At 44.2% G+C, this 27013-nt stretch overlaps 1 protein-coding gene across 2 annotated transcripts in view; it reads left to right on the plus strand.

Annotated features, from left to right (window-relative positions):
• Nucleotides 1-27013, plus strand: part of LDB2 (LIM domain binding 2) — a 569407-nt gene that overhangs the window by 475837 nt on the left and 66557 nt on the right. For both annotated transcript variants that reach the window (XM_069744698.1, XM_069744700.1), the window contains exon 5: nucleotides 1684-1767. In XM_069744698.1, the coding sequence (XP_069600799.1) occupies nucleotides 1684-1767 (84 nt within the window). The remainder of the gene's footprint in view (nucleotides 1-1683; nucleotides 1768-27013) is intronic.

The raw sequence follows: 27013 nt of genomic DNA on the forward strand, positions 1-27013 counted from the left end.
TAATTCCTGTGTCTTTGCCTCTGATATCCATGCTCCCGATCTTGTTCGTGCCTTTCATATGGCTCATCCTGGTCGTCCTGGGGGCTCTGGTGAGGGTTCGGTGACCCCTCCCTCCCTCCTCAAGGGGGGGTACTGTTGTGAATTCTGTGGCAGAGCTCCCTCCTGTGGTCACAAGTGGTACTTCGGCTGATTCTCTCTGTGAGCTTCCATTGGTGGAGGAAAGTGGTACTGCGGCTTCTGGGTTTCCTTCCTCAGGTGATGTGGTGAGGTCGTTAGGTGCTGCTCTATTTAACGCCACCTAGTGCTTTGATCCTGGCCTCCAGTCAATGTTCTAGTATTGGACCTGTTTCCTCCTGGATCGTTCCTGTGGCCTGCTTCTCTGCATAGCTAAGTTCCGCTTTGCTATTTTGTTTGCTGTTTTTTTCTGTCCAGCTTGTCTATTTTTTTTTCCTGCTTGCTGGAAGCTCTGAGACGCAGAGGGTGTACCTCCGTGCCGTTAGTTCGGTACGGAGGGTCTTTTTGCCCCCTTTGCGTGGTTTTTGTAGGGTTTTGTGTTGACCGCAAAGTTACCTTTCCTATCCTCGCTCTGTTCAGAAAGTCGGGCCTCACTTTGCTAAATCTATTTCATCTCTACGTTTGTCTTTCATCTTAACTCACAGTCATTATATGTGGGGGCTGCCTTTTCCTTTGGGGTATTTCTCTGAGGCAAGGTAGGCTTATTTTCTATCTTTAGGCTAGCTAGTTTCTCAGGCTGTGCCGAGTTGCATAGGGAGCGTTAGGCGCAATCCACGGCTGCCTCTAGTGTGGTTGGAGAGGATTAGGGATTGCGGTCAGCAGAGTTCCCACGTCTCAGAGCTCGTTCTATGTTTTTGGGTTATTGTCAGGTCACTGTATGTGCTCTGACCTCTATGTCCATTGTGGTACTGAATTACCTTATCATAACAGATACCCCAGAATTATTTTTTTCAGCGTCTAGAGTCTTTTGGATATTGAGTGGGTCAATTAGTCTTTCTTAAAATGCATAGAATCAATAATTCACATGAAAAAAAAATAAACTGTGTAATATATCTTATCTGAGAAATCTGCCTTTTTTCACCTACTAGACTAAACTTTCATTTTCAATAGGCTCAATTGACAGGTAAAATCTGTCTTCGGTGAAGACAGATTGTTACATCACAAGGATAGAAGATGGTGGTTGGTGCTGATAATATTCTATGTAGAGGCTAGGGGAAAGAGCTAGATGAGGAGCTCCTCCTCTATCACCTATCAGTACCTACATCATCTTTCTGCTCCTCTTAGCTGTTTTATGACTGCAGACCACATACTGGTATTTCACCAGCAATAAATATCCCCTTAAATAATAGAAATGAATGAAATAGTACTATAAAGACTTACATATTCCTTAGAGTTCTGAGCACCATTCACCACTCAAATGCCTTCATATTTAGCCTAGAAAGTACATGGAAAGTCTAAAATACTAGTGATCATGATAGAAATTAGTATACAATATATATATATATTGAATTTCCACTGCGGTGTCGATGCTTCTATGGATTATACATTGTGATTCTCCTTTGTTTTACTTCTATTCAGGTCAGTAATGTAATAGAGAATGCAACTCTGTGAATTTTCCTTGGCGGACTTATCAGTTTGTGTATTGTAATTCATGTCTTGTATATACAGGCACCAGACCCCCAGGTGTTAGAGCAGCTCTCCAAAAATATAACTAGGATGGGTCTAACCAACTTCACCCTCAACTACCTCAGGGTAAGTACCTAGAAGCTGATATTGTGTAAAGTGAATTCAGACAGTTGTGCAAGATTTATGAGTTTTGTGGACACTTCATTTATATTCCATTGCTTCTATAACGCTGTTATATTCTGTAGCAATGTACACAGATTGTAATCACTCAAATTGGCTGTGGACCCCACCGGGCTTACAATATAATTCCTATTTCAGGCAAGTAAATACACAAATGCATAGGACAATTGGATGGAAAGTGTGATAAAAATACTGGGGGGCTCATCATCTAAATTCCCTATAAATGTGTATTTGGAGAGTGGGAAGAAAGTCATGCAAAAATGAGAACGTGCAAATATAGGTTCACCAACACCGGAGCTGCTGCAACCCCCGACCTACTGTCTCCATCCCCACCATCCTGTAGAATGTAAGCCCACAAGGGCAGGGTCCTCGCCCCTCTGTGTCAGTCTGTCATTGTTAGTTTGCTTACTGTAAGTGATATCTGTAACTTGTATGTAACCCTTTCTCATGTACAGCACCATGGAATCAATGGTGCTATATAAATAATAATAATAATTATTGCCCTTGGTCAGATGTCAACCCAGAAATGTGAAGCAAAGGGGCACTATGTTCCTCCTAAAAAAGAACTGGGAGACTGTGAAAACTGCAATGTTACTTATGGCGTAGACCTGAACCCAGGTCCTCTGTGCTGACCACCAAGCCAACTCCACGAGAGGTGAAAATGTTATAATAGTAAAACAAAATAGTAAAACTGGAAAGACAAAAAAGTGCAAACAGTGTCTTATCTGATAACCAAGTGATATAAAATATTATACGTACGCTTAACAGATGGAGTTGTGATTGAATGCCTATAGAAGCATGTAATGGATGCTGCTGGACCACCAATGAGATATGATGCCATAAATGAGGAGGGCGGTGGTCCAGAGTCCGCGCTGCCCAAGGTTCAAAGGAACGATCACACACCAAAGTGAAACATTAAGGCGGTTTAGTATGTCAACGCGTTTCAAGGTTTTGAAACCTCTTCATGAGGAACAAACCACAACCACTTGTCTGAAATCGTACCTTTGAACCTTGGGCAGCACAGACTCTGAACCACCATATTCATCATTTATTGAATATTATATTAGTGTCTTGTATATCATCCTGAAATTCTTACTTTTTTGCCACATTGATATTTTGTGTTCCTCAAAGTGTCCCAAACAGACCGTCATCATTCAAGTCATCCCAACATAGGTTGTTCTAACCCAAAAGCTTCAGATCTCACTGGTCCTCCATAAGAAGGTCATAGGGAGTCAACGGACTGTTATGGCAGCCAAGGGCCTATTGAAGATCCCCACTGTCGCCATCTTGGTACTCCTATAAAACTCGAAGACAGGCTGGGTTTCATAGGAGATCAGCAATTCTACCATATCTATTGCACCTTATACCTTAGGATTGCAGTATATAGTACACGCACTCAAACGATTGCAGGTTCAAGTCCCTTGGAGGACTAAACTAAAACGTAAAATGTATTAAAAAATGTTTACAAAATATTGAAATAATAAAAACATATCAACATACGGTATATCACCCCTATTTTCCCAATGAAAATAAATTAAAAAAACAAACATTTGTTATCATTACACCTATAAAAGTTCAATCTATCAAAATATAAAATTATTTAACATTGAAAAAGAAACAAAAAGTCAGAATTACTGAATTACTGTTATTTGGTCCTAGCACCTCCTCCCAAAAATTAAAAAAAAAATTAATCAACACAATGTATGTGGCTCACCCCCCTTTCCCCCCCCCAACAAAAAAAAAAACCGACAATGTCTGGATCTGGAAATAAAAAATACCTCTCACACAGGTCCATCCAAGTAAATATAACATTACAGGTTACATAAAATGGCGATACAAACCATTTTTTTTTAAGTTTTGAATTTCTTTGTTTTACGCGGTTATTGCACTAGCCTGTTCATATGTCAGGTCGCTTTCACTGCACAATGAAACCCAACTGTGAAAGGGTTTTTTTCCCCTGTTCAATACAATATATGATAATGTGAATGATTTTGTTCAAAGCTACAACTCGTAAAGGGATAAATAAGTTCTTGTGCGACTACGTAGATCAGGGGTGTCAAACTGCATTCCTCGAGGGCTGCAAACAGGTCATGTTTTCAGGATTTCCTTGTACTGCGCAGGTGATAATTTAATCACCAACTCATTATTTGTGTAGGTGATTAAATTATCACCTGTGCAGTACAAGGAAATCCTGAAAACATGACCTGTTTGCAGCCCTCGAGGAATGCAGTTTGACACCCCTGACGTAGATGGAAGAATGCAAAAGTTACGGCTCTTGGAAGCAGTGGAGGAATTGAACAAAAGTACAAAAAATGAAAAATGGCCAGTTATGGAAGGAGTTAAAGATTAGTAAGAAGCTATCATCATTAGTGATAAGCGATCGTCCTCAGGTAAGGTGTTACCAGACCATGCTCAGGTGCTGAGAGTCTTCGCCGTGCTCAAATAATATGTTCGAGTCCCCGCGGCTGCATGTCTCGCGGCTGTTCGACAGCTGCAACACATGGAGGGATTGCCTGTTTGTTAGCCAATCCATACATGTGTTGCGGCTGTTGGACAGCCACGGAATATGCAGCTGCGGGGACTCGAACATAGTATTCGAGCACGGCGAAGACTCTCAGCACCTGAGCATGGTCTGGTAACACCTTACCTGAGGACGCTCGCTTATCACTAATCATCATGTATCATGTACATCAGAGACACTACGAGCTGAGGATTTCTGCGAACGTAACTCATTCTGGCAGCTGTGAGCATCATCTTTATTTACTGTTGTGAGAGGCTCCAGTCATTTTTGGTAATTCGCTAATTGTGCTGCCAATTGCCTCTTACTGCGTGCAGAATGATTTGTTCATTGATGCTTCACCTCAGCTTGTCAGCTGGATATCTTCATTAATAAATGTAATTAATTTACAGTAATTTACGGCATCTGCCACATTTCATCCAAAAAATTATTGACTACAGTTGCTTATCCTATAACTTTAATTAGTACATACAGAGATCACTGCCGTTCTGTATCAGACAAGCAGCGTATCATTATCGCATTATTACCATACAGTTCTGTGCAAAAGTTCTAGGCAGGTGTGGGTGGAAAATATGCTGTAGAGTAAGAATGCAATTAAAAAATAGAAATGTTATTAGATGCTTTTTAGCAATCAATTAAATACAAAATGATTGAAAAAAAGAGAAATCTAAATCTTATCAATATTTGTCTTCAAAACTGCAGCAAAGAATCAATTCTTCTAGATGTTCCAAACATCTTGGAGAACTAACCCCAGATCTTCTGTGTATGACGCTTGTGCAGATCCTTCTGTCTCTTCATATACTGCCAGACAAACACGATGATTTTGAGATCTTGACTGTGGGGATCATCTCATCAATTCCAGGACTCCATATTCTTCTGTACACGGAATATAGTTGTTATTGACATTGACTGTATGTGTGCGGTCGTTGTTCTGAGACACAATAAATTTAGACCCAGTCAGATGCCTCCCTGATGATATTGTTTGATGGAAAATTATCTGCTTCTGGGGTCTCTAGTGCCACCCGTTGAAAATTATAATCCTAAAAATCAGTATCAACCCATTAAAGAGCCTAACACATGCTGTAGTCATGGCAAGACTCTTTAACCCCTTCACCCCAAAGCCTGTTTTAACCTAAGTGACAGGGCCAATTTTTACAATTCTGACCACTGTCACTTTATGAGGTCATAACTCTGAAACGCTTCAACGGATCCTGGTGATTCTGACATTGTTTTCTCGTGACATATTGTACTTCATGAAAGTGGTAAAACTTCTTTGATATGACTTGCATTTATTTGTGAAAAAAACAAAAATTTGTCGGAAATTATGAAAATTTAGCAATTTTCAAACTTTTAGTTTTTATGCCCTTAAATTAAAGAGTTATATCACACAATATAGTTAATAATCAACATTTCCCACATGTCTGCTTTACATCAGCACAATTTTGGAAACATAATTTTTTTTTGTTAGGGAGTTATAAGGGTTAAAAGTTGACCAGCGATTTCTCATTTTTGCAACAAAATTTGCAAAACCATTTTTTTTTACGGACCACCTCACACTTGAAGTGACTTTGAGGGGTCTATATGACAGAAAATGCCCAAAAGTGACACCATTCTAAAAACTGCACCCCTCAAGGTACTCAAAACCACATTCAAAAAGTTTATTAACCCTTCAGGTGCTTCACAGGAAATTTTTGAATGTTTAAAAAAAAATTGAACATTTAACTTTTTTTTCACAAAATTTTTACTTCAGGTCCAATTTGTTTCATTTTACCAAGGGTACAGGAGAAATTGGACCACAAAAGTCGTTGTACAATTTGTCCTGAGTACGCCGATACCCCATATGTGGGGGTAAACCACTGTTTGGGCACATGGCAGAGCTCGGAAGGGAAGGAGCGCCATTTGACTTTTCAATGCAAGATTTGCTGGAATTGAGATCGGAGCCCATGTCACGATTGGAGAGCCCCTGATGTGCCTAAACAGTGGAAACCCCCACAAGCGACACCATTTTGGAAAGTAGACCCTCTAAGGAACTAATCTAGATGTGTGGTGAGCACTTTGAACCTCCAAGTGCTTCACAGAATTTTATAATGTAGAGCCGTAAAAAAAATTTCATATTAATTTTCACAAAAAATGATCTTTTTGCCCCCAATTTTTTTCCCCAAGGGTAACAGGATAAATTGGACCCCAAAAGTTGATGTGCAATTTGTCCTGAGTATGCTGATACTTCATATATAGGGATAAACCACTGTTTGAGCGCATGGCAGAGCTCGGAAGGGAAGGAGCGCCATTTGACTTTTCAATGCATAATTGGCTGGAATTGAGATCGGAACCCATGTCGCATTTGGAGAGCCCCTGACGTGCCTTAACCCCTTTACCCCCAAGGGTGGTTTGCACGTTAATGACCAGGCCAATTTTTACAATTCTGACCACTGTCCCTTTATGAGGTTATAACTCCGAAACGCTTCAACGGATCCTGGTGATTCTGACATTGTTTTCTCGTGACATATTGTACTTCATGATAGTGGTAAAATTTCTTTGATAGTACCTGCGTTTATTTGTGAAAAAAACGGAAATTTGGCGAAAATTTTGAAAATTTCGCAATTTTCAAACTTTGAATTTTTATGCAATTAAATCACAGAGATATGTCACACAAAATACTTAATAAGTAACATTTCCCACATGTCTCCTTTACATCAGCATAATTTTGGAACCAATTTTTTTTTTTGTTAGGGAGTTATAAGGGTTAAAAGTTGACCAGCAATTTCTCATTTTTACAACACCATTTTTTTTTAGGGACCACGTCTCATTTGAAGTCATTTTGAGGGGTCTATATGATAGAAAATGCCCAAGTGTGACACCATTCTAAAAACTGCACCCCTCAAGGTGCTCAAAACCACATTCAAGAAGTTTATTAACCCTTCAGGTGTTTAATAGGAATTTTTGGAATGTTTAAATAAAAATGCATAGTGGATGCTTTCCTGAAACGGAAAGTACTTGCAAGCAGCATAATACAAAGAATAGCTGGTTTACCCAGAATCCTTTGCAGTAGGCGGAGCTATGCAAATCATCTCTTTCCACCCCAGTCTAATCCACAGCGCTTGGAACCGCCAAGCGTGCAATGCTGCGGATTAGTTTCTAAATTTACACAGCCAACCAATTCCTACCTGTGGACACGTGTTTCGGGCTTTAGGCCCTCATCAGCACAGGGCTGGAATTGGTTGGCTGTATGGAGTGGGGCTCGGTGAGCAAGCGATACACACATGCTAGCCACCTTAGGGAGAGACCCAAGTTGGGCTAAATGTAGCGGGACGAAAGAGACCGAAAAGCCCTCTACTTAAAGGAAATACATAGTGGATGCTTTCCTGAAACGGAAAGTACTTGCAAGCAGCATAATACAAAGAATAGCTGGTTTACCCAGAATCCTTTGCAGTAGGCGGAGCTATGCAAATCATCTCTTTCCACCCCAGTCTAATCCACAGCGCTTGGAACCGCCAAGCGTGCAATGCTGCGGATTAGTTTCTAAATTTACACAGCCAACCAATTCCTACCTGTGGACACGTGTTTCGGGCTTTAGGCCCTCATCAGCACAGGGCTGGAATTGGTTGGCTGTATGGAGTGGGGCTCGGTGAGCAAGCGATACACACATGCTAGCCACCTTAGGGAGAGACCCAAGTTGGGCTAAATGTAGCGGGACGAAAGAGACCGAAAAGCCCTCTACTTAAAGGAAATACATAGTGGATGCTTTCCTGAAACGGAAAGTACTTGCAAGCAGCATAATACAAAGAATAGCTGGTTTACCCAGAATCCTTTGCAGTAGGCGGAGCTATGCAAATCATCTCTTTCCACCCCAGTCTAATCCACAGCGCTTGGAACCGCCAAGCGTGCAATGCTGCGGATTAGTTTCTAAATTTACACAGCCAACCAATTCCTACCTGTGGACACGTGTTTCGGGCTTTAGGCCCTCATCAGCACAGGGCTGGAATTGGTTGGCTGTATGGAGTGGGGCTCGGTGAGCAAGCGATACACACATGCTAGCCACCTTAGGGAGAGACCCAAGTTGGGCTAAATGTAGCGGGACGAAAGAGACCGAAAAGCCCTCTACTTAAAGGAAATACATAGTGGATGCTTTCCTGAAACGGAAAGTACTTGCAAGCAGCATAATACAAAGAATAGCTGGTTTACCCAGAATCCTTTGCAGTAGGCGGAGCTATGCAAATCATCTCTTTCCACCCCAGTCTAATCCACAGCGCTTGGAACCGCCAAGCGTGCAATGCTGCGGATTAGTTTCTAAATTTACACAGCCAACCAATTCCTACCTGTGGACACGTGTTTCGGGCTTTAGGCCCTCATCAGCACAGGGCTGGAATTGGTTGGCTGTATGGAGTGGGGCTCGGTGAGCAAGCGATACACACATGCTAGCCACCTTAGGGAGAGACCCAAGTTGGGCTAAATGTAGCGGGACGAAAGAGACCGAAAAGCCCTCTACTTAAAGGAAATACATAGTGGATGCTTTCCTGAAACGGAAAGTACTTGCAAGCAGCATAATACAAAGAATAGCTGGTTTACCCAGAATCCTTTGCAGTAGGCGGAGCTATGCAAATCATCTCTTTCCACCCCAGTCTAATCCACAGCGCTTGGAACCGCCAAGCGTGCAATGCTGCGGATTAGTTTCTAAATTTACACAGCCAACCAATTCCTACCTGTGGACACGTGTTTCGGGCTTTAGGCCCTCATCAGCACAGGGCTGGAATTGGTTGGCTGTATGGAGTGGGGCTCGGTGAGCAAGCGATACACACATGCTAGCCACCTTAGGGAGAGACCCAAGTTGGGCTAAATGTAGCGGGACGAAAGAGACCGAAAAGCCCTCTACTTAAAGGAAATACATAGTGGATGCTTTCCTGAAACGGAAAGTACTTGCAAGCAGCATAATACAAAGAATAGCTGGTTTACCCAGAATCCTTTGCAGTAGGCGGAGCTATGCAAATCATCTCTTTCCACCCCAGTCTAATCCACAGCGCTTGGAACCGCCAAGCGTGCAATGCTGCGGATTAGTTTCTAAATTTACACAGCCAACCAATTCCTACCTGTGGACACGTGTTTCGGGCTTTAGGCCCTCATCAGCACAGGGCTGGAATTGGTTGGCTGTATGGAGTGGGGCTCGGTGAGCAAGCGATACACACATGCTAGCCACCTTAGGGAGAGACCCAAGTTGGGCTAAATGTAGCGGGACGAAAGAGACCGAAAAGCCCTCTACTTAAAGGAAATACATAGTGGATGCTTTCCTGAAACGGAAAGTACTTGCAAGCAGCATAATACAAAGAATAGCTGGTTTACCCAGAATCCTTTGCAGTAGGCGGAGCTATGCAAATCATCTCTTTCCACCCCAGTCTAATCCACAGCGCTTGGAACCGCCAAGCGTGCAATGCTGCGGATTAGTTTCTAAATTTACACAGCCAACCAATTCCTACCTGTGGACACGTGTTTCGGGCTTTAGGCCCTCATCAGCACAGGGCTGGAATTGGTTGGCTGTATGGAGTGGGGCTCGGTGAGCAAGCGATACACACATGCTAGCCACCTTAGGGAGAGACCCAAGTTGGGCTAAATGTAGCGGGACGAAAGAGACCGAAAAGCCCTCTACTTAAAGGAAATACATAGTGGATGCTTTCCTGAAACGGAAAGTACTTGCAAGCAGCATAATACAAAGAATAGCTGGTTTACCCAGAATCCTTTGCAGTAGGCGGAGCTATGCAAATCATCTCTTTCCACCCCAGTCTAATCCACAGCGCTTGGAACCGCCAAGCGTGCAATGCTGCGGATTAGTTTCTAAATTTACACAGCCAACCAATTCCTACCTGTGGACACGTGTTTCGGGCTTTAGGCCCTCATCAGCACAGGGCTGGAATTGGTTGGCTGTATGGAGTGGGGCTCGGTGAGCAAGCGATACACACATGCTAGCCACCTTAGGGAGAGACCCAAGTTGGGCTAAATGTAGCGGGACGAAAGAGACCGAAAAGCCCTCTACTTAAAGGAAATACATAGTGGATGCTTTCCTGAAACGGAAAGTACTTGCAAGCAGCATAATACAAAGAATAGCTGGTTTACCCAGAATCCTTTGCAGTAGGCGGAGCTATGCAAATCATCTCTTTCCACCCCAGTCTAATCCACAGCGCTTGGAACCGCCAAGCGTGCAATGCTGCGGATTAGTTTCTAAATTTACACAGCCAACCAATTCCTACCTGTGGACACGTGTTTCGGGCTTTAGGCCCTCATCAGCACAGGGCTGGAATTGGTTGGCTGTATGGAGTGGGGCTCGGTGAGCAAGCGATACACACATGCTAGCCACCTTAGGGAGAGACCCAAGTTGGGCTAAATGTAGCGGGACGAAAGAGACCGAAAAGCCCTCTACTTAAAGGAAATACATAGTGGATGCTTTCCTGAAACGGAAAGTACTTGCAAGCAGCATAATACAAAGAATAGCTGGTTTACCCAGAATCCTTTGCAGTAGGCGGAGCTATGCAAATCATCTCTTTCCACCCCAGTCTAATCCACAGCGCTTGGAACCGCCAAGCGTGCAATGCTGCGGATTAGTTTCTAAATTTACACAGCCAACCAATTCCTACCTGTGGACACGTGTTTCGGGCTTTAGGCCCTCATCAGCACAGGGCTGGAATTGGTTGGCTGTATGGAGTGGGGCTCGGTGAGCAAGCGATACACACATGCTAGCCACCTTAGGGAGAGACCCAAGTTGGGCTAAATGTAGCGGGACGAAAGAGACCGAAAAGCCCTCTACTTAAAGGAAATACATAGTGGATGCTTTCCTGAAACGGAAAGTACTTGCAAGCAGCATAATACAAAGAATAGCTGGTTTACCCAGAATCCTTTGCAGTAGGCGGAGCTATGCAAATCATCTCTTTCCACCCCAGTCTAATCCACAGCGCTTGGAACCGCCAAGCGTGCAATGCTGCGGATTAGTTTCTAAATTTACACAGCCAACCAATTCCTACCTGTGGACACGTGTTTCGGGCTTTAGGCCCTCATCAGCACAGGGCTGGAATTGGTTGGCTGTATGGAGTGGGGCTCGGTGAGCAAGCGATACACACATGCTAGCCACCTTAGGTTGGCTGTGTAAATTTAGAAACTAATCCGCAGCATTGCACGCTTGGCGGTTCCAAGCGCTGTGGATTAGACTGGGGTGGAAAGAGATGATTTGCATAGCTCCGCCTACTGCAAAGGATTCTGGGTAAACCAGCTATTCTTTGTATTATGCTGCTTGCAAGTACTTTCCGTTTCAGGAAAGCATCCACTATGTATTTCCTTTAAGTAGAGGGCTTTTCGGTCTCTTTCGTCCCGCTACATTTAGCCCAACTTGGGTCTCTCCCTAAGGTGGCTAGCATGTGTGTAAATAAAAATGAACATTTAACTTTTTTACACAAAAAATTTACTTCAGCTCCAATTTGTTTTATTTTACCAAGGGTAACAGGAGAAATTGGACCCAAAAAGTTGTTGTCCAATTTGTCCTGAGTACGCTGATACCCCATATGTGGCAGTAAACCACTGTTTGGGCGCATGGGAGAGCTCGGAAGGGAAGGAGCGCTATTTGACTTTTCAATGCAAAATTGACAGGAATTGAGATGGGACGCCATGTTGCGTTTGGAGAGCCACTGATGTGCCTAAACATTGAAACCCCCCACAAGTGACACCATTTTGGAAAGTAGACCCCCTAAGGAACTTATCTGGATGTGTGGTGAGCACTTTGACCCACCAAGTGCTTCACAGAAGTTTATAATGCAGAACCGTAAAAATAAAAAATCATATTTTTTCACAAAAATTATATTTTTGCCCCCAATTTTTTATTTTTCCAAGGGTAAGAGAAGAAATTGGACCTCAAAAGTTGTTGTCCAATTTGTCCTGAGTACGCTGATACCCCATATGTGGCAGTAAACCACTGTTTGGGCGCATGGGAGAGCTCGGAAGGGAAGGAGCGCAGTTTGACTTTTCAATGCAAAATTGACAGAAATTGAGATGGGACGCCATGTTGCGTTTGGAGAGCCACTGATGTGCCTAAACATTGAAACCCCCCACAAGTGACACCATTTTGGAAAGTAGACCCCCTAAGGAACTTATCTAGAGGTGTGGTGAGCACTTTGACCCACCAAGTGCTTCACAGAAGTTTATAATGCAGAACCGTAAAAATAAAAAATCATATTTTTTCACAAAAATTATATTTTTGCCCCCAATTTTTTATTTTTCCAAGGGTAAGAAAAGAAATTGGACCTCAAAAGTTGTTGTCCAATTTGTCCCGAGTACGCTGATACCCCATATGTGGCAGTAAACCACTGTTTGGGCGCATGGGAGAGCTCGGAAGGGAAGGAGCGCCGTTTGACTTTTCAATGCAAAATTGACAGGAATTGAGATGGGACGCCATGTTGCGTTTGGAGAGCCACTGATGTGCCTAAACATTGAAACCCCCCACAAGTGACACCATTTTGGAAAGTAGACCCCCTAAGGAACTTATCTGGATGTGTGGTGAGCACTTTGACCCACCAAGGGCTTCACAGAAGTTTATAATGCAGAGCCATAAAAATAAAACAAAATTTTTTTCCCACAAAAATTATTTTTTAGCCCCCAGTTTTGTATTTTCCCTAGGGTAACAGGAGAAATTGGACCCCAAAAGTTGTTGTCCAATTTGTCCTGAGTACGCTGATACCCCATATGTGGGGGGGAACCACCGTTTGGGCGCATGGGAGGGTTCGGAAGGGAAGGAGCGCCATTTGGAATGCAGACTTAGATGGAATGGTCTGCAGGCGTCACATTGCGTTTGCAGAGCCCCTAATGTACCTAAACAGTAGAAACCCCCCACAAGTGACACCATTTTGGAAAGTAGACCCCCTAAGGAACTCATCTTGATGTGTTGTGAGAGCTTTGAACCCCCAAGTATTTCACTACAGTTTATAACGCAGACCCATGCAAATAAAAAATATTTTTTTTCCACAAAAATTATATTTTAGCCCCCAGTTTTGTATTTTTCCAAGGTTAGCAGGAGAAATTGGACCCTAAATGTTGTTGTCCAATTTGTCCTGAGTACGCTGATACCCGATATGTGGGGGGGAACCACTGTTTGGGCGCATGGGAGGGCTCGGAAGGGAAGGAGCATCATTTGGAATGCAGACTTAGATGGATTGGTCTGCAGGCGTCACATTGCGTTTGCAGAGCCCCTAATGTACCTAAACAGTAGAAACCCCCCACAAGTGACCCCATATTGGAAACTAGACCCCTCAATGAACTTATCTAGATGTGTTGTGAGAACTTTGAACCCCCAAGTGTTTCACTACAGTTTATAACGCAGAGCCGTGAAAATAAAAAATCTTTTTGTTTTCCCACAAAAATTATTTTTTAGCCCCCAGTTTTGTATTTTCCCAAGGGTAACAGGAGAAATTGGTCCACAAAAGTTGTTGTCCAATTTGTCCTGAGTACGCTGATACCCCATATGTTGGGGTAAACCCCTGTTTGGGCACACAGGAGAGCTCGGAAGGGAAGGAGCACTGTTTTACTTTTTCAACGCAGAATTGGCTGGAATTGAGATCGGACGCCATGTCGTGTTTGGAGAGCCCCTGATGTGCCGAAACAGTGGAAACCCCCCAATTATAACTGAAACCCTAATCTAAACACACCCCTAACCCTAATTCCAACGGTAACCCTAACCACACCTCTAACCTTGACACACCCCTAACCCTAATCCCAACCCTATTCCCAACTGTAAATGTAATCTAAACCCTAACCCTAACTTTAGCCCCAACCCTAACTGTAGCCCCAACCCTAACCCTAACCCTAGCCCTAACCCTAGCCCTAACCCTAGCCCTAACCCTAACCCTAGCCCTAACCCTAGCCCTAACCCTAGCCCTAACCCTAACCCTAGCCCTAGCCCTAACCCTAGCCCTAACCCTAGCCCTAACCCTAGCCCTAGCCCTAACCCTAGCCCTAACCCTAGCCCTAACCCTAACCCTAGCCCTAGCCCTAACCCTAGCCCTAACCCTAGCCCTAACCCTAACCCTAGCACTAACCCTAGCCCTAGCCCTAACCCTAGCCCTAACCCTAGCCCTAATGGGAAAATGGAAATAAATACATTTTTTTTTATTTTTCCCTAACTAAGGGGGTGATGAAGGGGGGTTTGATTTACTTTTATAGCGAGTTTTTTAGCGGATTTTTATGATTGGCAGCCGTCACACACTGAAAGACCCTTTTTATTGCAAAAAATATTTTTTGCAATACCACATTTTGAGAGCTATAATTTTTCCATATTTTGGTCCACAGAGTCATGTGAGGTCTTGTTTTTTGCGGGACGAGTTGACGTTTTTATTGAAAACATTTTTGGGCACGTGACTTTTTTTATCGCTTTTTATTCCGATTTTTGTGAGGAAGAATGACCAAAAGCCAGCTATTCATGAATTTCTATTGGGGGAGGCGTTTATACCGTTCCGCGTTTGGTAAAATTGATAAATCAGTTTTATTCTTCGGGTCAGTACGATTACAGCGATACCTCATTTATATCATTTTTTTATGGTTTGGTGCTTTTATACGATAAAAACTATTTTACAGAAAAAATAATTATTTTTGCATCGCTTTATTCTCAGGACTATAACTTTTTTATTTTTTTGCTGATGATGCTGTATGGCAGCTCTTTTTTTGCGGGACAATATGACGCTTTCAGCGGTACCATGGTTATTTATATCTGTCCTTTTGATCGCGTGTTATTCCACTTTTTGTTCGGCGGTATGATAATAAAGCGTTGTTTTTTGCCTCGTTTTTTTTTTTTTTTTCTTACGGTGTTTACTTAAGGGGTTAACTAGTGGGACAGTTTTATAGGTCGGGTCGTTACGGACGCGGCGATACTAAATATGTGTACTTTTATTGGTTTTTTTTTTTTATTTAGATGAAGAAATGTATTTATGGGAATAATATTTTTTTTTTTTTTTCATTATTTTGGAATATTTTTTTTTATTTTTTTTACACATTTGGAAATTTTTTTTTTTACTTTTTTACTTTGTCCCAGGGGGGGACATCACAGATCAGTGATCTGACAGTTTGCACAGCACTCTGTCAGATCACTGATCTGACATGCAGCGCTGCAGCCTTCACAGTGCCTGCTCTGAGCAGGCTCTGTGAAGCCACCTCCCTCCCTGCAGGACCCGGATCCGCGGCCATCTTGGATCCGGGGCTCGAGCAGGGAGGGAGGTGAGGAGACCCTCGCAGCAACGCGATCACATCGCGTTGCTGCGGGGGGCTCAGGGAAGCCCGCAGGGAGCCCCCTCCCTGCGCGGTGCTTCCCTGCACCGCCGGCACATCGCGATCATCTTTGATCGCGGTGTGCCAGGGGTTAATGTGCCGGGGGCGGTCTGTGACCGCTCCTGGCACATAGTGCCGGATGTCAGCTGCGATAAGCAGCTGACACCCGGCCGCGATCGGCCGCGCTCCCCCCGTGAGCGCGGCCGATCGGCTATGACGTACTATCCCGTCCAGGGTCAGATAAGCCCAGGGCACCTCGACGGGATAGTACGTCTAAGGTCACAGAGGGGTTAACAGTGGAAACCCCCCACAAGTGACCCCATTTTGGAAAGAAGACCCCATAAGGAACTTATCTAGGTGAGCACTGTTAACCCCCAATTGTTTCACTAAAGTTTAGAATGTAGCGGTGTGAAAATTAAAAAATCATTTTTTCTTTCCACAAAATGATGTTTTAGCCCGCAATTTTTTTTTCGCCAAGGGTAACAGGAGAAATTGGACCACAAAAGTTATTGTCCTAAGTACGCTGATACCCCATATGTTGGGGGGAACCACCGTTTGAGTGCATGGCAGAGCTCGGAAGGGAAGGAGCGCCGTTTGAAATGCAGACTTAGATGGATTGGTCTTCAGGTGTCATGTTGCATTTGCAGAGCCCCTGATGTACCTAAACAGTAGAAACCCCCCACAAGTGACCCCATATTGGAAACTAGACCCCCCAAGGAACTTATCTAGATGTGTTGTGAGAGCTTTGAACCAACAAGTGTTTCACTACAGTTTATAATGCAGAGCCGTGAAAATAAAAAATATTTTTTTTTCCACGAAAATGATATTTTAACCCCCACGTTTTTATTTTCCCAAGGGTAACAGGACAAATTAGACCCCAAAAGTTGTTGTCAAACTTGTCCTGAGAACGCTGATACCCCATATGTTGGGGGAACCACTGTTTGGGTGCACGGCAGAGCTCGGAAGGGAAGGAGCGCCGTTTGAAATGCAGACTTAGATGGATTGGTCTTCAGGTGTCATGTTGCATTTGCAAAGCCCCTGATGTACCTAAACAGTAGAAACCCCCCACAAGTGACCCCATATTGGAAACTAGACCCCCCAAGGAACTTATCTAGATGTGTTGTGAGAGCTTTGAACCAACAAGTGTTTCACTACAGTTTATAATGCAGAGCCGTGAAAATAAAAAATATTTTTTTTTCCACGAAAATGATATTTTAGCCCCCACGTTTTTATTTTCCCAAGGGTAACAGGAGAAATTGGACCACAAAAGTTATTGTCCAATTTGTCCTGAGTACGCTGATACCCCATATGTGGGGGGGAACCACCGTTTGAGTGCATGGCAGAGCTCGGAAGGGAAGGAGCGCCGTTTGAAATGCAGACTTAGATGGATTGGTCTGCAGGCATCATGTTACATTTGCAGAGCCCCTGATGTACCTAAACAGTAGAAACCCCCCACAAGTGACCCCATATTGGAAACTAGACCCCCCCCAAGGAACTTATCTAGATGTGTTGTGAGAACTTTGAACCAACAAGTGTTTCACTACAGTTTATAACGCAGAGCCGTGAAAATAAAAAATATTTTTTTTTCCACGAAAATGATATTTTAGCTCCCAGGTTTTTTTTTCCCAAGGGTAACAGGACAAATTGGACCCCAAAAGTTGTTGATCAACTTGTCCTGAGAACGCTGATACCCCATATGTTGGGGGAAACCACTGTTTGGGTGCACAGGAGAACTCGGAAGGGAAGGAGCAGTGTTTTAGTTTTTCAAAGCAGAATTGGCTGGAATTGAGATCGGACGCCATGTCGCGTTTGGAGAGCCCCTGATGTGCCGAAACAGTGGAAACTTCCCAATTCTAACTGAAACCCTAATCCAAACACACCCCTAACCCTTATTCCAATGGTAACCCTAACCCCAACCCTAACCCTAGCCCCAACCCCAACCCCAACCCTAACCCTAGCCCTAACCCTAGTCCTAACCCTAGCCCTAACCCTAATGGGAAAATGGAAATAAATACATTTTTTTACATTTTATTATTTTTCGCTAACTAAGGGGGTGATGAAGGGGGGGTTTGATTTACTTTTATAGCGTTTTTTGGGCGGATTTTTAGGGTTGGCAGCTGTCACACACTAAAAGACGCTTTTTATTGCAAAAAATAGTTTTTGCATCACCTCGTTTTGAGAGCTATAATTTATCCATATTTTGGCCCACAGAGTCTTGTGAGATCTTGTTTTTTGCGGGATGAGTTGACGTTTTTATTGGTACCATTTTCAGGTAGATTACATTTTTTGATCGCTTTTTATTCCGATTTTTGTGAGGCTGAATGAACAAAAACCAGCAATTCCTGAAATTCTTTTAGGGGGGGCGTTTATACCGTTCCACGTGTGGTAAAATTGATAAAGCAGCTTTATTCTTCGGGTCAGTACGATTACAGTGATACCTCATTTATGTAATTTTTTTATGTTTTGGCGCTTTTACACAATAAAAACTATTTTATATAAAAAAATAATTGTTTTTGCATCGCTATATTCTGAGAGCTATAACTTTTTTATTTTTCTGCTGATGATGCTGTTTGGCGCCTTTTTTTTGCGGGACAAGATGACGTTTTCAGTGGTACCATGGTTATTTATATCCATCGTTTTGATCGCGTGTTATTCCACTTTTTGTTCGCCTGTATGATAATAAAGCAATGTTTTTTGCCTTTTTTTTTTTGCGGTGTTCACTGAAGGGGTTAACTAGTGCGATACCAAATATGTGTACTTTTATTGTTTTTTTTTAATTTACATAAATAAATGGATATAGTGGGAAATGTTTTTTTTTTCTTTATTTGGGGATTTTTTAAATTTTTTTATACATTCAATTTTTTTTTTTTACTTTCTACCATTGTCCCAGGGTGGGACATCACTGTATTAGATCAGATCGTTGATCTGACAGTGTGCATAGCACACTGTCAGATCAACGATCTGACAGGCAAGTTCAGGAGGCTTTCCGGCGCCTGCTCTCAGCAACTCTCAGCAGGCGCCGGCTAGCCAGGTCATTTCATGACCCGGAAGGAGTCCGGCGGCCACCTTGGATCCGGGGACTCCTTCTGGGTCACCGGAGCAACGCGATCTCATCGCGTTTCTCCGGTGGGAGAGCGCAGGGAGCCCCCGTCCCTGCGCGATCCCCCTCTATGCCGCTGTCACTACTGACAGCGGCATCAGAGGGGTTAAATGCCCGCGATCGGCGCTACCGCCGACCGTGGGCATTGCTGCGGGGTGTCAGCTGTCATATACAGCTGACACCCGCACCCGATCACCGCGGCGCTCAGCGCGAGACCGCGGTGATCGGCGCGCCGTACTAGTACTGCTGCTGGCACAAATGCAGTGCCAGCAGCGCAGTACTAGTACGGTGCATGTCATGAAGGGGTTAAAGGGTTGATATTGACTTTTCGGCTTATAATTTCCAACAGGACACACTAGAGTCCCCACTCTCTTCTACACTATTTACAAATTGTACGGTGAAGAAAAAATCCAGCAATATTGAGTTTCAGAAAAATTATATCAGATTTATTAGAAAAGCAATCCAAAAACAGTGAAAATAAAAGTAAAAAAACTGTGGCTTTACTGATCCCTTAACAGCAACGTTTCGGCAGATTTCTTTACATTTCTTTTGGTAGTGCTGCCAAATTTTCATTAATTATTATAGACTAGATGGTGGCCCGATTCTAACGCATCGGGTATTCTAGAATATGCATGTCCACGTAGTATATTGCACAGCCCACGTAGTATATTGCCCAGCCACGTAGTATATTGCCCAGCCACGTAGTATATTGCCCAGCCACGTAGTATATTGCCCAGCCACGTAATATATTGCCCAGTCACGTAGTATATTGCACAGTCACGTAGTATATTGCCCAGTCACGTAGTATATTGCCCAGTCACGTAGTATATTGCCCAGCCCCGTAGTATATTGCCGAGTCACATAGTATATTGCCCAGCCACGTAGTATATTGCCCAGCCCCGTAGTATATTGCCCAGTCACGTAGTATATTGCCCAGCTACGTAGTATATTGCCGAGTCACATAGTATATTGCCCAGCCATGTAGTATATTGCCCAGTCACGTAGTATATTGCCCAGCCATGTAGTATATTGCCCAGTCACATAGTATAGTGCCCAGTCACATAGTATATTGCCCAGTCACGTAGTACATTGCCTAGTCACGTAGTATATTGCCCAGTCACGTAGTATATTGCCCAGCGATGTAGTATATTGCCCAGCCACGTAGTATATTGCCCAGTCGCGTAGTATATTGCCCAGCGACGTAGTATTCAGCACCGAGCCACGTAGTATATTGCCCAGCCACGTAGTATATTGCCCAGTCGCGTAGTATATTGCCCAGCCACGTAGTATATTGGCCAGTCACGTAGTATATTGGCCAGTAACATAGGTATATAACACTGCCCACGCAGTATTTAGCAGTGTGTGCACCATATCCATGTTAATAAAAATAATAAAAATAAAAATTAGTTATATACTCACCCCTGGGATCCAGCGAAGCTGTGTGATGCGGCCACCATCTTCCGTTCCCAAGATGCATTGCGAAATTACCCAGATGACTTAGCGGTCTCGCTTTCTTTTGGTAGTGCTGCCAAATTTTCATTAATTATTATAGACTAGATGGTGGCCCGATTCTAACGCATCGGGTATTCTAGAATATGCATGTCCACGTAGTATATTGCACAGCCCACGTAGTATATTGCCCAACCACGTAGTATATTGCCCAGCCACGTAGTATATTGCCCAGTCACGTAGTATATTGCCCAACCACGTAGTATATTGCCCAGCGATGTAGTATTCAGCACAGAGCCACGTAGTATATTGCCCAGCTAAGTAGTATATTGCCCAGCCACGTAGTATATTGCCGAGTCACATAGTATATTGCCCAGCCATGTAGTATATTGCCCAGCCACGTAGTATATTGCCCAGCTAAGTAGTATATTGCCCAGCCACGTAGTATATTGCCGAGTCACATAGTATATTGCCCAGCCATGTAGTATATTGCCCAGTCACATAGTATATTGCCCAGTCATGTAGTATATTGCCCAGCCACGTAGTATATTGCCCAGCCCCGTAGTATATTGCCCAGTCACGTAGTATATTGCCCAGCCACGTAGTATATTGCCGAGTCACATAGTATATTGCCCAGCCATGTAGTATATTGCCCAGTCACGTAGTATATTGCCCAGTCACATAGTATATTGCCCAGTCACGTAGTATATTGCCCAGTCACGTAATATATTGCCCAGTCACGTAATATATTGCCCAGTCACGTAGTATATTGCCCAGCCATGTAGTATATTGCCCAGTCACATAGTATATTGCCCAGTCACGTAGTATATTGCCCAGTCACGTAATATATTGCCCAGTGATGTAGTATATTGCCCAGCCATGTAGTATATTGCCCAGTCACATAGTATAGTGCCCAGCCATGTAGTATATTGCCCAGCCACGTAGTATATTGCCCAGTCACATAGTATATTGCCCAGTCACGTAGTACATTGCCCAGTCACGTAGTATATTGCCCAGTCACGTAGTATATTGCCCAGTCACGTAGTATATTGCCCAGTCACGTAGTATATTGCCCAGCGACGTAGTATTCAGCACCGAGCCACGTAGTATATTGCCCAGTCACGTAGTATATTGCCCAGCCACGTAGTATATTGGCCAGTCACGTAGTATATTGGCCAGTCACGTAGGTATATAACACTGCCCAAGCAGTATTTAGCAGTGTGTGCACCATATCCATGTTAAAAAAAATAATTAAAATAAAAATTAGTTATATACTCACCCCTGGGATCCAGCGAAGCTGTGTGATGCGGCCACCATCTTCCGTTCCCAAGATGCATTGCGAAATTACCCAGATGACTTAGCGGTCTCATGAGACCGCTAAGTCTTCTGGGTAAGTTTGCAATGCATCTCTGGGAACGGAAGATGGCGGCCGGCGCGAGCGCATCGTTCGAAATCGGAAGGTGAGAATAGCAAGTTTTTTGTTTTATTATTATTTTTAACATTGCATCTTTTTACTATTGATGCTGCATAGGCACACAGGGTTAATAGCAGTGGATACGGAATGTGTTACCCACGGCATAACGCAGTCTGTTACTGCTGGTATTAACCCTGTGTGAGCGGTGACTGGAGGGCATTATGGAGTGGGCACTGACTACGGGGAGTATGGAGTGGGCGCCGGGGAGACTGACTGCGGGGGGGGAGCATGGAGCGGGCGGCGGGGTCACTGACTGCGGGGAGCATGGAGCGGAGCGCCAGGGACACTGACTGCGGGGAGTATGGAGCGGGCGCCAGGGACACTGACTGCGGGGAGCATGGAGCGGGGAGTATGGAGTGGAGCGCCGGGGACACTGACTGCGGGGAGTATGGAGTGGGCACTGACTGCAGGGACTATGGAGTGGGGAGTATGGAGCGGGCATCGGGGACACTGACTGCGGGGAGTATGGAGCGGAGCACCGGGGACACTGACTGCGGGGAGTATGGAGCGGGCGCCAGGGACACTGACTGCGGGGAGCATGGAGTGGGGAGTATGGAGCGGAGCGCAGGGGACACTGACTGCGGGGAGTATGGAGCAGAGGGACTAATCGGACTGTGCCCATCGCTGATTGGTCGCGGCACCCATGACAGGCAGCTGCCGAGACCAATCAGCAACGCGGGATTTCCGTTATGGAAGTTGAGGACAGAAAGACAGAAGTACCCCTTAGACAATTATATATATAGATAATAGATAGATAATCGATAATAGATACTAGATAATAGATAATAGATTTATAGATAGATGGCAATAGGTGGCACTAGAGTTCTAGTCCTCTTCCTCTCTGAAGAGACAATTTGCATATTTCCCAAAGGAGCAATGCGGCTTTAAGTCTCCTCACCTCGACATGCTTATCATGTCACTCTCCGCAAGGAGAAATGATACTTCTTGGATCCCGGTCAGACACCTCTCAATCAGCCAAACCAGATCTCCACTTTGCACTGACGAGGGGCAGTACCCAGAAACACAGTGTCAGCACATTGAGATTCTGGTTTTGCTATTATCCTAAGTCATGTGACAAGGCTCATTAAAGAGTCAACATTGACTGTTAGGATTGCTACTTCCAATAGGTGGCACTAGAGTTCTAGTCCTCTTCCTCTCTGAAGAGACAATTTACATATTTCCCAGAGGAGCATTGCGGCTTTAAATCTCCTCACCTCGACATCCTTATCATGTCACTCTCCACAAGGAGAAACAATACTTCTTGGAACCTAGATGCAAGAAATTCAGCTTTATCTTTTGACAATGAAAGGTCTCTGATGAGATCATTTAATTCATGTTGAGTAAAGTGTTCTGGCTGCTCCATCAGGTACATATGGATCGCCCCCACGTAAGGGCAATGGAGTACTCGGTACTGGGTCCTTCAGTTCCCGCAGCTGGGATGTCACGGTGGCCAGACCCGGACTGTGGCCCTATGAGGGGCGCCCAATAAGCGGGGTTAGAGTTTGTAGAAAACGGTAGTGTTCGTGACCTGTGGTATTCGGTCAGTGTGACCGACGCTGCTTAGGGATCCACTGGGGTGATGGAATGGCAGCTAGATGGTATACGTTCCCACAGGTAAAGTATGTCCCCAGGGCTTCCCAAAAGTGTAGTTGGTGATAGTGGGTGGTGCAAGGTGCGGTGAATAACGAGGACACAATCGGTGCAGTCTCTTTACCTTTACTGAAGGCTTCAGCATCCACAGTCCAGGGTGCCGGATCACAGGGTAGGCAGAGTCTGGCCGGTCTGATGGCAATTCCAGAGTCCCCTTATCCAGGTGGAACTCAGTAGCCTTCCCATTGTGCACAGTAACGTAGTAGGTCCCTACGTGCATTAGCTCCCATAGGGTCATCACTCTTGTTACTCTTCTCTCTGTCCCCCAGATGGATAGGACAAACCCGTATGATGGTGGTGGCCTGAGGCTATTTTATAGGGACCCTAGCATCGCCCCTCCTCCGCGTTGCCACCTTGTCTGCTTAGGTTCTTAGGTCAGGCAGCCAACTTGGAATCGACTGTCCTGCCGGTCTCTGAAGTAAAGCGTAGAGTCTATTACTCCCTCGGTGTTCCAGCTACCGGATCTGTGCTCAGTGGGAGGCAGCCTGCTCCTAGCTGGTCTCCCACTGGTGTTTTACTCCTGTTGCTACGATTTCAATGCTCTCTCACTACGGCACACTTCCTTTCTTGTCCTTTCTTAGGAGGCTGCCGCCTGGGTTGCAGGCGCAGCTCCGTGTCCTTCTTTCCTTCCTGGGCCGAGCCCAGTCTCCTCCTGACTATCTCCTTCCCCTCCAGTCAGCTTCTCTCTCTGTCTCCTACTGACTCACTTCTTAACCAAACCCCCAGTTTTACCCAAGTGTGAGGAGTGGCCTAATAGATAGAACCTTTTGCTCCCCCTGGTGGCCCGGCATGTGAAGTGTGTGTGTGGCTGTGATACCTGGCAGGGTGAACTCCTTTGGTGCCATGAGACGTAACATCGCTCCCCCTGGTGGAAGAACGACATTACTGCAACGACCAGGACTCTGGGGCGCTGCACATACTCATCTTGACTTGAAATCTCCATGTCTTTGCCAGTAGCTTCAGCTCAATAGTCTTCATATTCTACGTCATTTTCATCCAATCCAGACAACGGTGGTACAGGAACTGGCACGGTACCATCATGTGGAACTGGCCTAATCGCAAATTCAACTTTCAAGGTTATTAATCTTATGTTTGTTCTTTGTAGAAAAGCCCTTCAGTTTGACAAAACAAAAGTAGCAGTCATCACTATGATTTTTGGGATCACTCCAAATCATGGGAACAGCAAATGGCATAGCCACTATACTCATATTCAACCAGTCGTGAAGACCATTTGAACAATCTGATCATATCACATGAGGGTCCAGCTTTTGTCTTGTTCATCAAGTGGACACTTAAAGTACATCTGGTACATCCTTTTAATCTCATGAGTGATTGAACGTACTTGGCCTTTTGGTGTAAAAGAACCACACACATAGCAGGATCTGTTCTGATGATTGATACACTGTCGGGGCATTTTTCTCCTTTAAATCAGATCAAATAGTAGGGTAAGTTCAGTTCAATGGTGGTCACAAACTAAAAAAAATGCGATGAGCCGACCGACTATATGTAGATATTTCCCCAGAGATGACAGAGGCAGCTTGTATTTAGAACTGATTTTACTGGAGGTAATCAGGTAGATAACTATATACAGTTGTGAGGTAAATGGGCCAGCCTATTCCTTACAGATGAACATTTGCAGACAGGCTGCTTTCAGGTTCTCTCTCTGTGGAGACTCTCACTCAGTTACACCTCAGTGGCTGAGCTGATTTCTTCCCTGACTTGCCTTCCCAGAAATGCAGCGAAAATCCTCTCACAATGGCGGCTGTCCGCTGCCTTCCCTTCTATCTCCCTGTGGCAGGGCTCCGATCCCTGTAGAGGCCTGTCTCCTGTCAGAGTCTCACATACCAGTCCTTGCTGCCATCACCATCCTTTTCTGACTGACTCAAATCTTATACCTCATAACAGCTCCTCCCCATAATATGTGACTTTTCCAAGAAGCAGTCATTGGTTAACTGCACTGTCAATACTCCTTCCCGTAAAACTCACTAAAACCTTTACTGATGTTGTCCCTGTAAGGCTACTTTCACACTGGCGTTTTTTGCGAGACGTCCCAATGCGTCGTTTATTGCAAAAAACGCATCCTGCAAAGTTGTTTGCAGGATGCGTTTTTGCCCCATAGATTAACATTAGCGACGCATTGCGACGCTTTGCCACACATCGCAACCGTCGTGCGACGGTTGCGCCGTGTTGTGGCGGACCGCCGGGAGCAAAAAACGTTAAATGTAACGTTTTTTGCTCCTGACGGACCGCTTTTTCCGACCGCGCATACGCGGCCGGAACTCCGCCCCCACCTCCCCGCACCTCACAATGGGGCAGTGGATGCGCCGGAGAAATGCATCCGCTGCACCCGTTGTGCAGTGCGTCAAACTCTAGCGTCGGAATCTCTGCCCGACGCATTGCGACGGGGAGATTCCGACGCTAGTGTGAAAGTAGCCTAAGAAAAATCACAGTTAAGTATGACAGGCAAAGAAATGGGAATAACAAAGGAAAAACCACATGCATTGAAAATGCAGAAATAACGTAATAACAAAAATACTTCTATCTCATAAATGTTTTATGATAGAGCAAAACTAAGCATATTTTTGGAATGAGCACATCAAACTCCATAAAACAGATATATTACCTTTGCTGATGATTTTTTTGTGTGTTGACCAGTGTAATAGATAGATAGCTATATCTGAGATAGCAGTAAGTTTGAGGATATATTCGTACATAGTATATTAGCTATGTTATACATCCCAAACACTCTATTAAATAATAATGACTTAAAATCTGCAAATAAAAGATGATTCGTTCCATAAAGATCTATTATGCTGATAAGCCTTGTATAGATGACTTACTATAACGTTCTTCATAATTCATTACTAATGTTATAACTATTGTCCGACCGCCATAAAATATGTACAACTTTCCATATAATTAGCAAATGCAAAATGTTCTGCCGTTCCCTCAGGTAAGGACTAGCCTAACGCAGTGATGGAGGCAGGAGGGCACCAGATGACACTATCTACTATTTAAAATACTGTGTGTCTGGACATCCTTTATGAACATGTTGGTTTACGGGGAAGTATTTAAAGAAATAAACAATTCCAAACAGTAGCAGATGATATGAAGTGGCAAGGTTTCTTGAGGGTATGTGTCCACGTTCAGGATTGCATCAGGATTTGGTCAGGATTTTCCATCAGTATTTATAAGCCAAAACCAGGAGTGGGTGATAAATACAGAAGTGGTGCATATGTTTCTATTATACTTTTCCGCTAATTGTTCCATTCCTGGTTTTGGCTTACAAATACTGATGAAAAATCCTGACCAAATCCTGATGCAATCCTGAACGTGGACACATACCCTAAAGGGTTTTCTGGAGCTTAAATGGTCTCTGACATTTCAGTAATGTTTCAATACATCAATACTACAATAGATTACAAGAAATACCCTTTCGGAAAAATGCTGATTTCTATGAACCACTTCTCCTTCACCCACTTGTTTCCTGAATTCATCATTCAGTTTGAAAAACTGTTTACAATTTGTCTTGCTCAAGACAACACAAACTGCCAGCTTACTGAGGGATCAGGTTACAGCTGTCAATAGAGGACTATGAAGAAGGGAGGAGGGGGAGAAGCAGAGTGAGAGAGAAGCTCCAAGACAAGCAGGAGGTGCTGGTGCTTAGTAAGTGTTTCATCTCATCCAAAGTACTGGATTCACAGCTACACTGCTCAGT

Source organism: Ranitomeya imitator, chromosome 1 (assembly GCF_032444005.1).
Source record: "Ranitomeya imitator isolate aRanImi1 chromosome 1, aRanImi1.pri, whole genome shotgun sequence".
Classification (NCBI taxonomy): Eukaryota; Metazoa; Chordata; class Amphibia; order Anura; family Dendrobatidae; genus Ranitomeya; species Ranitomeya imitator.